The sequence below is a fragment of the Anopheles bellator genome (assembly GCF_943735745.2).
Source record: "Anopheles bellator chromosome X unlocalized genomic scaffold, idAnoBellAS_SP24_06.2 X_unloc_1, whole genome shotgun sequence".
NCBI classification, from domain to species: Eukaryota; Metazoa; Arthropoda; class Insecta; order Diptera; family Culicidae; genus Anopheles; species Anopheles bellator.
This window is the reverse complement of record NW_026684271.1, coordinates 312,952-328,099: the sequence shown is the minus strand read 5'-3', so window position 1 is coordinate 328,099 and position 15,148 is coordinate 312,952. Positions and strand designations below refer to the sequence as shown.

The following is a 15,148-nucleotide window of genomic DNA, read 5'->3' as shown; positions in this document are numbered from 1 at the left end:
GGTTCGGGTAGCTCGGGCACTCAATTTTGCTCACTGGGCGTCGAACCTCGCGACCCGATTTTGTAGTTTGCCCTTTCGCGCACATATGATCAAATGACGAGGAAAACATCGACGAAACATCGATTGTTTGCTGTTGTTGTTGTGTGTGTGTGTGATATAACATCACATCGTTCCACTCACGTACGCAGCGGGGCGCTGCAATCGCATGGAAGGGATGGTTTCAAGTTTGGCCGGTTAACTGCTCTACTCACTCGCTGTAATGGTTTTTACTGGTAGCCCTTGAGGTTCGGTATACAATGGGATTTACTTCTACCACTGGCTAAAATTTCGGCATGTTCGACCGGTCTCGGGCGTGGACTGGATGTTGGTTGGCGATATAACTCATAACTCATAATTCAAATATACTAACAATTGATCGCCGCTGACTTTACAAATTGAAGCTTACGTACTAAGGCCTTAAATGGTAGGGGAGACAGAGGCGCGTACGCGGAAGCGTAAGGTGGAGACTAGGAGGTGGAAGTCGAACAGTGAGCTTGCGGCATTGAAGGACCCGATCGCCCGCATGAATGGGTCATTAGATCCGAAGCACGTCAGGCGGGGAGGAATGAGGAACGGAGGTCTGTCACGGAGGCAACGAGATGGGAAAAATCCCCCCCTATTATGTAACTCGAATCGAGTACTCGATCGTTCGAGTTAACACAGTAAGAGAGAAAGCAGAATACAACAAGAGAGAAGGAAGAAAGAGAAAGCTACAGCAAAACGAACTCAAATGAACGTTCGAGTTTCGAGTTCGAGTTTCATAATAGGGCGGATAGAGTGGTAGTGCTGAGAGTAGGGAGGGAGCATCCGTTTTATGGAGCAGGAGGTTAGTGATGAAGAGTAAAGCAATGTAGTAAATAAGAAGCAGCTACGCAAAGGTGAACAAACTCGGGATCTTTAACTACCCTTACTGGGGGGCTACATGAGGCGTGAAAACTAGCGTAAAATTAATTTGTAATGTCAAATCGTTTACGCTTCATGTGGCAGCAAAGATATAAAAACGAAATGTTTAACGTTATTACGTTCGTGCTTTTGTTCCGAGAAAATAGAAATAGAAGAGAAATAAATTAATTTCTGAATAATTCTATTCTTTTCGATTTTGTTGCTGGTATAGCAATAAGAAATTACGTTTTGTCAAATAAGTACCGGGAATTTGTAATTTAAAAAAATTCTTCATTTGATTTTCGATTTTTTTGTTGCGAAATGTTGCTACATATGTCACTCATTTATGTTGAAAATTTCGGCCATTTTTAAAGCTCAGTTAATTTTTTACAGCTTTTTTGCGTGAAAGAGTTCTGTCTCATCGGCGATTTTTGCCTTCTCCTAAATTAATTGACCACAAAGCGGTAATTTGAGTTTTGGAAACAAGAAAAAGCCATAGGGGGCCAGATTTGGTCAATACGGTGGCTTTGGCATCATTAGTTTGTAGTTTTTGGCCAAAAATTCGCACACAAGCAACGATCTTGAACTTCGTATGCACGTGGTCTGTTCAAAAAAGTTCACGACATTTGGGTTTCATTTTTGGATTTCGCGTTTGTGGCGGATTGCTTCGCGCAAATTGCGCATAACTTGCAAGTAATATTCGTTATTGACCGTTCTATCTATCGGCAACAACTCATGTGGCACCACGACCCTGAAATTGAAGAAAACTGTAAGCGAAACTGTTCACATTCGACCAAACTTTGCTTTTTGATGTCTCCAAGCCCTCGGCTTTCTCGGCCCTCTGAGAAATTTTTGAACCACCGATAAGCACTGTTTTTGGTCTTAATAGCTTCACCATTAGCCACAGTCAACATTTTGAATGCGTCCGCGATCCTAATTTCGTTTTCTACACAAAATTTGATATAGATTCCTTGCCATCCATTATTAAGAAGAGAAAAAAACCGCCGATGGGCCAAGAGACGAGCACAGTAAAACAGCTGTCAAAGATTAAGTGATAATTTAAAATGGCCGAACTTTTCACCATAAGTCACTGATATGTGTAGTAATCTAACGCCACAAAATAATCGAAAATCGAATAAAGCATTTTTTTAAATCACAAATTTCCGGATACTTTATTGTCACAACGTAAGTTATCCTCTGTAAGCAAAGCGTATGCAAAAAGCATTTACGCCCGGTTTAACGCTTCGGCCGACCCGTAAACGTTTTGACAGAGGCGCAGCAGTTTGGCATTAATCTGTAATATCAAAAACATTACATTATCATGTAGCCCCCCAGTTAGGGTAGTGTGGGAGCGTAAACGCAGAAACCCCAGACACGACGCAGTTGATTATTACCGCCATCGTACCCCCCAATTGCCGTCGAGGTTCGCTTTTAGATGGGAGTTAACACTAGTGGGAGTTGGAGGCCCGGACCCGCGTGGACGGATCTGGATGCATAATATAAAGTAGAAGAAAACATATACGCAAAAGTGAACACACGCAGATGAAGCGAAGAAAAGCGGAAAAGAACAAGCGTACAAAACTTGGGTTCAATATTTACCCTTATGGTGCGTGTTTGTGTACTGGGCCGTTTTCTTCATAGGAGCCGTTCTGTGCGGCTTCGTTTGTTTACAAAAATACTAGGTTTTGTATTAAGTTATGCGGGTTGATACCAGAGGGCGCTGCTACGAGCCTTTTTTTTGTTATATTGGTACACTCTTCAAATGAACGTATGTGAAGTTTCATTTCAATCGGTCACTTAATTTTTTTTTACAGGCCATTTAGTATCGACGTGCCACAGGACCTTTTAGCAGCTGTTATGACGTCATCATTTGATGGAAAACTCTTTTCGCGCATGATTTTTGAGTTTGGAAACAGATGGAAGTCGTCAGGGACCAAATCTGATGAATACGGTGGATATTCTAACAATTCGACCTCTAATTCAAGGATTTTTATAATTTTCAAAATGCTCTCGAGGCCGGGTGCATTGCTTTGATCAAAGAGGACGTGTTTCTTTATTCAAACTGGGTCTTTTTTCACGAATTTTTACTTTTAGTCGTTTTAAAATGTTATAACAAGAATCTAAATTTATTGTTTTATCAGTTTGCAATTAAAGCGGCAACAAAATTCCATTAAAATCACAAAAACTGATGCTTACATCTTTTTGGGCGATTTCTGGACACGAACTCGTTTCGGAGCTGAAGAACCGGGTTCACACCACTCTTTAGCCACTTATTTTGACTCAGGATCGTAGCAACAAACCCAAGTCTCATCCGTATGAACTGAACCCGTACTGTATGAATCGACGCACAAAATCCACTTTATCCTATCGAAAACGCCTTAAATGTTATCAAGAAAGATGCAGTCGAATGCGTCTTTAGCGAATGCGGCACCCATTTTGCAAATAGCTTGTAGGAACCCAAAACTTCAGGCCTTTAAAAAAAAATTAAGTGACCGATTGAAATGAAACTTAACATACGTTCATTTGAAGAGTGTACTAATATAACAAAAATAAAATAGGCTCGTAGCAGCACCCTCTGGTGTTGCAAAACTTAATACACAACCTAGTACTAAAGCATCGTCCGTGCATCAGCATCGTCCGTGCCATCGTCCGTGAATAATATTTTAACTAGCAAAATTTTGCTACTTTTCAACTGGTTTGGGTAATTTTCGGCCGCAAATAGGCAAACACGGCGAATTCCAGTTGTAGTATCGGTGTGTGGTGCATCTTCGGATCCGTGCCCGAAAATTTGGTGGAACTACGTGCGTTTTTGGCAGAATTCTTTTCTCGGTGTTTTAGCAAGAAAAACTGCGTACCAGCTGTAATGTCCTCCACACCAAAGAGGACGAGATCAACGGCGTCCTTGACGTTGGTGGTATGTTGTGTGAAGCGTGGGCAAAAGTAACCCGCACGCTGCTATCTGGCATTTGTTGGATCTTGTGACAATGCCCACCGACAGCAGCACTTTTCAGAACATGGGCTTCATGAAGACCCTATCATTTTATTACGCGATGTAACGATAGTTCTGCAACACGTAATTTGGCCAACATCAAGTCCACCACTGTATAATGAACATGAGGCAGGTGTTCTCTGCACTGGAGATGGACGGGTTTTAGAAGATTGTTTTGTTTTCTTCAAAATCAGAATTCAGAGGGAGGCATTAGATGGAGGTTAATTGCTCCCGCTGATAGAGCAGTCGGTATCGCTCGTAGCTGTCAACGCAGCTGGCCTGGGTTCAAATCCCGCGACCGGTTGCGACTCAACCGGCCATGGTTTCAATTCCCGATAACGGCGTGGTTGGCGCGGGGCTAACAACATCGCCCGTAAAAACGAACAGTTATGGATAGCATCAGGGATATTTAACAATGTATCTGGTGCAGGCCAAGACCGTACAGCGGTTGTAGCGCCAAAGAAGAAGAAGATGGAGGCAATGTAATAATCTGGAGATATCGACCGACCCAGCCTTCCGTCACGAAGCAACCCGTCGCAAACGCCCAGACTTGTGGGAAACTTAAAATTGGTTGTCGCGCCCCTGCTCGCAGACATCGTGCTTTCTGCGCCAACTTTTGGTCGAAACAAAGCGCTGCGCGAAGTTTAGCTCACAAATGATGCCTACCGATAGCGTATTCCCCAGATTTGCCCCCTGTGACTTTTTCCTGTTTTTTAAACTAAAATTACCTCTTCGTGGTCAATTAGTTTTGGAGTACACAAAAATCGACGATTTTGGCCCAGCAACGAAAAAGTCTTATATGAAAAGTTGCCAACCAAGGAAACAATAAGTTTTTGTATGTTAAAAAACCTGATTCAGCGCAAAAAAAAAAAATTCACTTGAATCTAACTCAACCAAATGGTGACATTAATATGAACACGAATGTTCATGATAAATTGCAAATATGTTGTGCAATACTGTACGTACGGGTCACATTTGATATTGATCTCGAAGGCACGGACTGATTATTATTATTTTTATTTATTATATTTACATTTATTTATTTATTAAATTTACATTTTATCTTAATTTGACCTAATAAAATTATTTCGTCAGATACATGTGACATTTGCTCCACTACGGAATAATTGACTTCTTGACTGCTCTCAGTGGATGGCGTCGATCGACTCTACATAAAAAGGAGATGAGGCGTGGAATGACAACGCTTGTATAACACACCGTTATGAGGTTGTCAATGCGCTGTGGTTGTCTTAAATTGAGATTGTTTTAATTAAGCAATCGTTAGTGTGAATTCTTTCGTATATATTAAAGTATTTGTTGTTCTTTTTTCGCTACGCTCGGTTATTTCTATACTTGCTCAACACCTTTACCTGAGTAGTTTGTCTCTATCTCTCTTTTCAATTGATTGAAATTTTCTCTACCTACTGCTTCTTCGTGTTGGCTTCGGTCTGCTTGTTACGGGCGGCTGCATGGTAGTGTGGCTGCGAAGCACGACGGTATGTTATTTATACATAACACGCCTCGATTGGAGAAAAGAAGACTCTATCCGCAACGGCGCCAGAAACGACGGTGAAAAAACAAGGTACGTGATGTCTTTTATTCTTTATCCCTCTCCTTTCTCGTTTGTGCCAATCGCTCTCTTTCACTTGCTCTCGCTCTCTGACTCTCTTTCGCCTTTTTTATTCGCCTCTGCTTCGTCTTTTTCTCCTTCATTCTCTCTACTCTTCTTACGCTACTTTTTCTCTTTTTCCCTCTTTCGATTGGTCGCTCTCTCTTTATATTTATCTCTTTTTCAATTCACGGCAATTTACGAAGCCGAATTCCACCACCTAACGTCCATAAATGCGCGCCTGCCATCGCCACAGTCCCGTTCGACATAATTCAAGCCAAGAACAGCAACGAGCAGCCAAGCGAGAAACCTTTCTGTGATGATTTGGCGTGTTTCTGAAGCGGAAAGCTCTGTTGTGCAACCAAACCAAGCATACTTCGCCGCGGAACACAAAAGAAAAAGGCCGCGAGCGTGGACGAATAGCCGTTTATAATGTTTATACAGCCGCGATTCTTATATTAGAATGATTTACTTTTCATTTGTATTTCCCTTAGTTGTTTCATTTATAACGGTAGGAATAAGCGATGATGCGTGTTACTAAATGTGGCGCGTTTCACCGAGAGTTTGTACAGCGTTGTGCTAAATAACGAAAGTTTTGTTGAACTTTACCGCCAAATTAGCCGCAAGTTGGTAGTCTGTTGTTGGGTCCCTACAACGCAGTCTCCTCGATAGCGAGGAAACGATTCAATCATTCATGATGCACTGTCCTTAACACATTTTGACGGCACCGTCATCGGAACAACCTTTCTAACGTTTAGTCTTTCTAACGTTTAGTTTAGTCTAACGTTTAGACGTTCTAACTCAACCAATCGAAGGGGTCTTACCAAATCTTACCAGCAAACGTAAAAGTTCTACGGGCTTTTGCAGTCGTACCAAGTGAAATGCCAAAAATTAACAAAGAAATTGAATTAGATAGTGCTAGTGTTATGTTAGTGATGTGCAGTGTACCAACCGGAAATTTTTGGTCTGAATGCGTAACTGGCAACTGGCACCATACAGTTGTATTGGATAACGTGAAGAAAACAGTACAAGACAAAAACACCAGAAAAAACCTGAAAACAGATGATATTGTCCAGCACTGGAAGCCACTGGACAATATCGATAGATTTCACATTCAACTAGGGAAAATATGCATTAAACAGTTCTTTTTCTTTTGGCCCTCTGCCGTGATAAGTGATAATTCTTCTTATCCGACAATTACAACAGCCGAGCGGTATTGGCCTAAAACAAAGACAATGTTTATCTCTGTTCGACTACCAATGGTCAAATACCAACTGTCGGATGCAACGAATATCTACTTTAGTTGCGAAAAACGAAATTTGCCTACAGGACGTTATTAAACCATTTTATATAAATGATGAATGATTGATTTTTCCCCTTATGATTTACAAGTCCATCTCCAAGGCAGCTCCATCGAGTACACTTTATAAATTTCACCGAATGTCACTCGTCTGTGTGTGTGTGTTGTTGTGCGGTAGTTTTTTTACGGCATTCACTGCAAAACGCCATCGCCCACCGCAGCTTTCTAATCGTGCCACATCAGAATACGGGAGGGATTCTGTGCGAATGTGGCCAGCCACATCGTACCTCGACATGGAGCTGCATAAAACATGAGCTCACTCGAGTGGATTAGTAGTCGTTCAGTAAAGGTTGTTTCTCCGCTTACCACCACCACCGCACACGCTGCGCACATCGATGATCACATACACGTTGCGATTCGAGGAGGTGCGTCAGGCGACTCGAAGAGGTAAATCAGGTTTTATCAAGGTTAGACCTTCGAGAAGATATTGACCTTGCTGCTCCAAAGCGTGGGCTGCGGCGGTTTGTGTGAGTAATTCAAGTTATTTGCAGCGGCACAGAGCACGCCGACCTCGGTCTCGCGCGCACGTCTTGCGCCGTGCATCAGAATAGGCGCGCAAGAAAGACAGAGACTGTTACATATTATTTCCGTTATGGGAAGTAGTATGTAGCTAGAGATGGTGTGGCATGTATGCGTGAGAATGTAAGCAGCGTGTTAGCTTTGTTAATCATTTGGCGAACGAATACTGGTAGCAACTCCGAAGCCTTGCCGTAACGCAAGGAGCCATCGAAACGTTCCCCAATATCCACCTCATGGTCCCCACGCCAAACGTTCGTCCGTCACACATCCGACAAGCAATTTAGTTTTATTGAAATAGTGATTGCCAACAAAACATCAAAACAGTTTTGTGTAATGGGTCGTTCAATAAGTTTTGAGCTTCGATAACAAAAACACAATTGAAATACATTTTACTAGTCAGTATGGTGGCTCTGCACATCAATACACTTGTTCCAACGAGAATCCAACTGATAAATTCCATCCCTGAAGTGAGAATCTGAAAGGACTGCAAGCTACGTATCCATAGCTGTTATGACGTCATCATTCGATGAAAAACGCTTTCCATGCATGTTTGTTTTAGGTCTGCAAACAGATGGAAGTCGACAGGGGCTAAATCTGGTGAATACGGCGAATGCTCCTACAATTCGAACAATTCGATTTATGGATTTTTGTCAAAATGCTCTGCCGAAAATAAAAATTGTACCACTGGACGATACTTGATTTTTCCATTGTAAAAAATACTATGACACGTCAATACAATATGCAATATAATACAAATGGCTTGAAGAATGAAGTGACAGATGGAAAGGAAACTTCACATACGTTCATATGAAGAGTGTATCAACATAACAGAAAAAACAGGCTAACAGTAGCGCCCCCTGTTATCGAAGCTCAAAAATTATTGAACAGCGTGGTATGTATGTTCGTTCCAACTCCCACCTGTTTGGAATGCTTTCCTGCTTCTGCTAGAATCCGTACTCTGACTCCACCGCATACACAACGGATTCGAAATCCAACAGGCCACCGTTGTGGTTTAGGTAGGCCCGACTCACCTCCCTCTACGCTGCTCAGCAGGCAACATCCTACGTAGAACCACAACTGCTACTACCATAGCACCACCCAAAGGCATTGAGGACTGGCAGCGTTTTGACGTGGCGCTCGCTTCGCGGGTGCCGTTAACCCTGACCTACAACACACTAGAGAGGGGCACGCTGAGGCTAGTTTAACTGGTGCTGCATAATTACGGAGTAGGTCTGTCACACAAAGCAGCTTCCTTGTTGCCCTTGGCGGAAGGTTTCCCGAGCGTTGCAAATTCAATGTCTGCGTACGTTTATGTGTATGTGTATAGATGACGAAGTCACAGCGTTGGTGGGTTCACCCGCTCATGTCAAACACGTGGTCGACCATGCATCGGCGTGGAGAAGAGCGTGGAAGGGATGGATGGGGGGAGGGCGATGTCTGTTGACTGTCTCATGAAGGAAGTGTGTCTAGGCTAAGAGACGCGTGAGTCGTCATTGATAGCCACCCACCTACCCTCCCCCACAGCCGTAAGAAAGTAACGGGGCACAGGGCAGACAGCGGTGTACCGTGGCTCGCCGAGCAGGTGAAGGGAGATTCAACGTTTGAAGGTGAAAAGACTGCTGTGCATAGTCGAGCGACGAGCGACGAACCCCTCTCGAGTATCACGCTTCGGGGACTAGACGGTTGGTACGTTACGGCGTACCTTGAGCGTGTAACGTGGCACAGTAAGGATGGGTACGAGGGCGCCTTCTGTTCCTGTTCCACACGGTTACAGGACGCGGTCCGTGGTGTCCAAACAACAACCACTCCGACTACTTGGCACACGCACCGTAAATCCGCATGAACCTTCTCCACAACGAAGATTGTGATGGGTTTGTGTGTGTGTTTTACTTTTCGCATTTCAGCAAAGAAACGCAAAAACGCGCGTATGTTGGATGATGGGTATTTGGCCGCGTGTGCACATATCCATCATTTCGTCGATATAAAAAAGTAAAAAACAAACTAACGATGAAATTGGAGCACAGCACGACGCCCGTCCCCACAGAGGGTGGAGTAGGAACGGGTGGCGTCGGGAGGTAGGGTGGAGGTCGTTGAAAATATGTATGACTGACAAATCAAGAAAAACCGTAAAACGACACTACATCCAACCCGAAAGGACCGTAGCAAAGTGTATAAATTGCCCCGCGAATCCAGCAGTCCAATACTGCGCCACACCCCCCGCGATCGGAGACAGGATGTGGCATTGTCGTATGCACAAACACGCTGCGCGAGCGCGAATGTATGTGCGAGTGAAGTATTGGGCAACGAAAACTTGCTGTGGGGCGTCGGTTTTCCGCGCTGACGTCGGCCAAAAACGGAAGACTGGCATGAGCAACCGCCGGAGGACTGCGGGCCTTCGGGAAGGGCGGATGACAAGGAGGAACGGAGGCGGGTGGGGATGCGGCGGTGGGGGGGTGGAAAGCGAAGTTCGTATCACAATTTATCCCATCCCCCCCTTCTCACACAAAACAGAAAATTGACCCCTGTGGCCATCCGATGGGCCACCGGCCGACACGAATAGGGGACCAGGATGGGCCGGGTCGGGCCGGGTCGGTCAAGGAGACGTGTAATCGTGTTACGTAGTAGTTCTTGAAACAGCGCAGTCACATATGAATTGGAGAAGGCGGGAAGAGGTGGACAATTGATAATGTGTCGTTCGACGAGGTCGCCAGCAACAGGGACACCGCGCATAACCCCCCCAACAGCCCCTTGAACCCCACCGGGGCCGTGTCGGTGATGTGGCGCGTGTACCAGCGCCGTTGCTCGTGTCACCACTTCTGTTCTCAATGACACGCTCTTCTGCCCTGATGACGGAGGGCGCGACGCCCGATGCCTGCCGCCTGTCGCGTAATCAATTCGTTCCCATGCTAATGCTCATCTCCTTACGGCCCGCCTCGCCAGGAATCACTAACAAATAGAATTCTTAGCATACAGCACCGTTGGTGTTGTTGTTCTGTAAAAAAATACTTACGCAAGCAGGGTGTTGCGCCACACAACATTGGCTGCTGTTGTAGAGCCTCCAGTAGCCGTAACGGGGGTAGGCTTTGCAATGCAATAGATATTGTGCCGGGACATTTATCTGTGGACTATGCCGCCATTATCAGCAGAATGCCACACGCAATGGGATGTCACATGCCACCTTACCCGCACTTTTCAAGCACTTTTGTTGCCCACTGAAAATCGGATAGTCTACGAGGTGTGCATATGCCGTTTTTTATCCGCACATTCCGTGCCAACAGCCGCACAACAAACCACGTTGTGAAATGTCATAAACTCATGCCATTTTGTTAACAAAACAAGCTGCGTACGTTGAAATTTCGCGTTTCCTACGATACTGCGGGCGTAAAAGTGTCTACAGCCCGGACGTAAAAAGATAGAAAACACATTTTCCTTGCGCTTTTATGTATGTTTGCGATTTTGGTCGCTATCCCGTAACAAGGAATGCCTTTGATGGGGGGGGGCGGTGATCCAAATTCTGCCGGCCGGGACCAACTGTTACGGGGTAACGTGACGTGCGCACCATATCACCTTATCTGCTGCTCCTATGGAAGTGGATCGATCGTTGCACGATCGAAGCAACGGCAGGGCGATCGAATGTAGCACCATTTGCATATACTCCAATACAGCGAGGTGTGGCACAATGATCCGCTAGCTACCGGAGTCACCGAGGGCCGAAAAGGGGAGGTAGTTTGCAAATAAGAGCATGATCACGATCACGTTTTGCTTCCTCTTTCGAGAAGCGCCTAGCGGAGAAGAATTTCGATAAAACCCGCGGTCCGGGGTATGTCGCAACCAAAGTCAAAAGATGGCCAGCAACGAGATGCCAAGAAGTGGAGACAAAGACGAAAACAAAAGAAGGGCAGTGCTCGGAGGTTGCATGATTCTACCAATAAATGGTGGTGGCGATGGCGAGATGCTGTATTGCCACTGTGAAATCATTTAGAATGCGGTGGTGTGTTGGACCACGGTCGAGGACACTGAACCACGTGCACCGCTTTTCTTTCACATTGTAATTCTCTCTCTCTCTCGCTCTCTCTCTATCTTTCTCTCTCTCTCGCTCATAATAAAAGAAATAAATAACTTCTCTCTCATAAATTTGTTTGTCCTTCTCTCTTTCTCGCTAAGATCATTAGTGATCCAAAGAGCCAACGGAAGCATAACTCACACCGAGAATACTCAGTTTGTCTATTAGCACTGCCGCTTTTTACCTACATAAAGTCCCGGAGATACCTGCTCGGGGATGTACTGTTCGTTAAAAACACATCCAAACTGTAAGCAACATAAGTAACGACAACAACCTCACTCGGTGCGCACTGTCTATTTGTGGAGCTTCATTGTTTGTCTACTGAGTTGATACTGGTATTCAGCGCCATCTACTACATTGGTGATGGCGCTGGCAGTTGTTTGCGTTTTTTATGTAGTTTCAGCAGGGCAGCGCCGACTAGGTATCGCCCATATTTTATGTAGATCGCCAAGTGTTGTGTAGTTACCAACAGACATACTACACAACACCAAGCGGTCCTACGCTGCGGCCAAAAATGCTAAAACGAACAACAGTTGCAGAGGGTGGGGTGCGTGTAAGGCGGGGATTGGCAAAACAACAAAATCTACATCAGCCCCAAGCAAGATTAAAATCCAGCAGGGCAGCAAACTCTTGGATTGGGATCGGTTGGGTTTAGGGGTTCGGAAGTATAAGGATAAGAACGATAACTGTTTATTGGCAGACGATCAAAAACGTCTGTCCTCATTGCCATACATGCGAGGTAAATGTGGTCAAGCCGTAAGCAAGTATTGGAGTTGCTACTACTCACCTGTAGCGTATTTGTGCTCGCGTTTACGAGATACCAGCGAGAGTGGTTCGTTGCTGCTGCCGATCACGTTATCGACGGCCCCGGCCTTTCCCTCGTTGCTTCCGCTGACGACATCAACGCTGGCTTCAACGCCGACAACTCCGTTGCCGCCGTTGTTGTCGGAGCTGTCGTGGCTGTTCTTCTGCGCTTCAAGCAGCCGCAGCTGTTGCTGATGCAACCGATTCTTGATAAGGAATATCTTCGGCATTCTGCAGTCTCGTTTACCGTCCTCTTCGTCTTTTAATGTTCGTGGTTCTATTAGCGGTAGTAATAGTAGCAGTAGTGGTAGTAATCTCCGTTGACCACTCTTTCGCGAACCACGTGGTTCTCTTGTGCTTTTGTGTCCGCCGTGTTTATTCACACTCGATTTTGGTGCTGTTTCATCTGCTACTGCATCGGTGGCACTGGTGAAGGTGGCGCACAAATGCTTCTTTAGAAAATATTACACTTCTTCCAGTCATGACGATGTTTCGAGACCGCTGCACACTCATGCATGACACACACGCTCGCACAGCACCAAAGCTGGGACACTATTCTGCCCCGTGCACCCATTCACACCGCGTCATTCCCCGGACATACACCGGGAACATCTATATGCCACTACACTGTGCCCGCAACTTTAGCGGACCTTTCGACATTACCGGGAAAAGCGGGCTACGGTGGAAAGGGTACAAAGAGAAAAGAAAGAACGAACGAACGAACGAATCAGTTAAACTTCTGGACCACACACTCCTACTAGGGGTTGATAGTTGCAGGGACACGGCTATGTAAACACCTTCTTGAGTCCAGCTGTGATCTGCCAAGGACATTTCCTAGAGTTCCGGACTTTGTGCTTGGGTTTTCTTTTTTGCAGCAGTTTTGTTGTTGATTGTGTACTTCCCGGAAAAAGGCACCCATACTACTACATCATACTAGACACAGCAGTATAGTAGTAGTAGTAATGGTGGTGAAAACAATAATAGTGTAGTACTGCTCGTTGGTTGGTTATCCTTGAACAGAACGAAATGCACCACAATATATAAGCTCAACACAACATGTAACTCAACGTCGCCTAGCCTAGCCCCAACGGAACACTTCACATATCGAGAGCACGCACTGGATTAGGTCGGCGCAGGGTTGATCGAGGTTGATCGGGCACAGCCTGGATGATGCCTGGAACGCCTGGATGGCTGCGTGGTGATCCGCCATGCACAGGAGCGCGTTCTACAAGAGGCTTAATCGCGGCGTAATGTAGAAATGTAGGTGGGTGGAGGGGAGGTATCGGAGGGATCACCCTTTTAACAGGACTAAAGCAGGATGGATTCCATCCCCATGAGCACTGCAAATAACGGTTCCGATTGTAATGTCCTCATCCCGTTGCTTCACTCGATTGTTTAAGCTACTTCACCCTTATAACGCCTTTCACTGAACCATCATCTCTCGCTGCCTTCTTTCTGGCACCGCTTGCTAGAATCTGACTATCCGGTTCCACGTGGCTTCTGTGTATCGGAAGCCACTGCACTTGAAGCACAGTGGGAAGTGGCCACCAACCTCTCTTACACTGCCGGTATGTGCGTACGGTTGCTGGGCAGCAAAAACAGGAGAGACAGGAATTCGATCAAGGCACGCCCTACGCACTTCTCCACCGGTCTCTGTTTACTGTACGTTCGTTCTTTCCGACGTTCTACCTCTGACTGAAACCCGTTGCTAGAGCCAACTCGGACGATCATGACGATCGGTTGCGGTGTGCACGCTTCCTACCTACCTGCCTACCTGTGCTAACCCACGGCCGGGACTATCGCACTCTATTGTTCTTCGCTCTCTGTTGCTCCCGCACACCGCCGGGGTCTTGCACCGAGTGCAAGGTGTATAGAACGCGCTCCGGCTAAAACTCGCGAGTGCTCCATGAGCGCGTGAGCAACGCATGATCGAATGATCGGCGACGGCTCACCCCTTACGTGCTAAGCGTGCCGGTAGCTCGCTTTAGTGGCTTGTGTGCCCAGGTGCCCGAAGGCTGCTGCTTTCGTACCTAGCGTACCTGTGTGGCTGGTGAGTGCCAACCTTCTATCTGCCATCTCGTTTCGACCTGTGACACGTTCTACATCAAGCGGAGCCGTCTCAGATACTCCAGCAACCACATTTTTCCATAATCTCTCTATTTCGCTCTCTCTCTCGCTCTCTCTCTCTCTCTCTCTCTCTCTCTCTCTCTCTCTCTTTGACACACACGCACACATACTGTCTTTCTGTCGCTTCTTTCTCTTCTATAGAAGGGTGCACTTACTTTGAACGGGCTGAGCACTTCATAAGGTGACCATATGAAACCATCGAAAAATCTGATGCACAACGAACGACCGGTTCGAGAACTGTGAGGCGATCCTGTAGGTGGAGCGCCACCACTGTCACCTCACACGAAAAACATTGATGACGAATTGAACGAAGCGGGATCCATGTCTGATGCCGATGCATCAGAGATGCATCGCAGCAGCCCATGTACACTGAAAGTGCTGGACGTCAAAGCATATTGTACCATAGTTTGCCGCCGATGGTCTTGTACGTTTTCGTGTGTCGGAAACAAACACAGCGCACATTCCAAGCACAATCATATGCGGACTGTTCTGTCAATGAATGCACCCAAAGATCGTTCGAAGATGCATTCGTCGACCGTTCCACTGTGGACCATAATATACGCTGGGTATGTTTTGGAGCAAAGATCCCGGCGCCAGCCACTGTATGTGCGTGCGCGAGCGTGTATGTGTGTGTTCAGCGGTGCACGAAAGGTCTTTCTACTACTACGGCAGGTTTTTCCAAGGCTTCGAGGTGCCGCTTCGTCGCACCAACGACTGGAGAGCAGCAGCGACAGGGACCAGCGATTACTGCCTTCT

The 15,148-nt window shown here is 46.0% G+C and overlaps 1 protein-coding gene across 1 annotated transcript in view; it reads right to left on the bottom strand.

Annotated features, from left to right (window-relative positions):
- The window catches only part of LOC131214103 (transcriptional regulator ovo-like), a 29,787-nt gene extending 17,292 nt beyond the window's left edge, over window positions 1-12,495 (bottom strand). The window contains exons 1-2 of the mRNA XM_058208467.1: window positions 12,379-12,495; window positions 12,249-12,339 (exon numbers count right to left, since the gene is read on the bottom strand). Coding sequence (XP_058064450.1) covers window positions 12,249-12,339; window positions 12,379-12,495 — 208 coding nt within the window. The remainder of the gene's footprint in view (window positions 1-12,248; window positions 12,340-12,378) is intronic.
- Window positions 12,496-15,148: the final 2,653 nt, after the last annotated feature.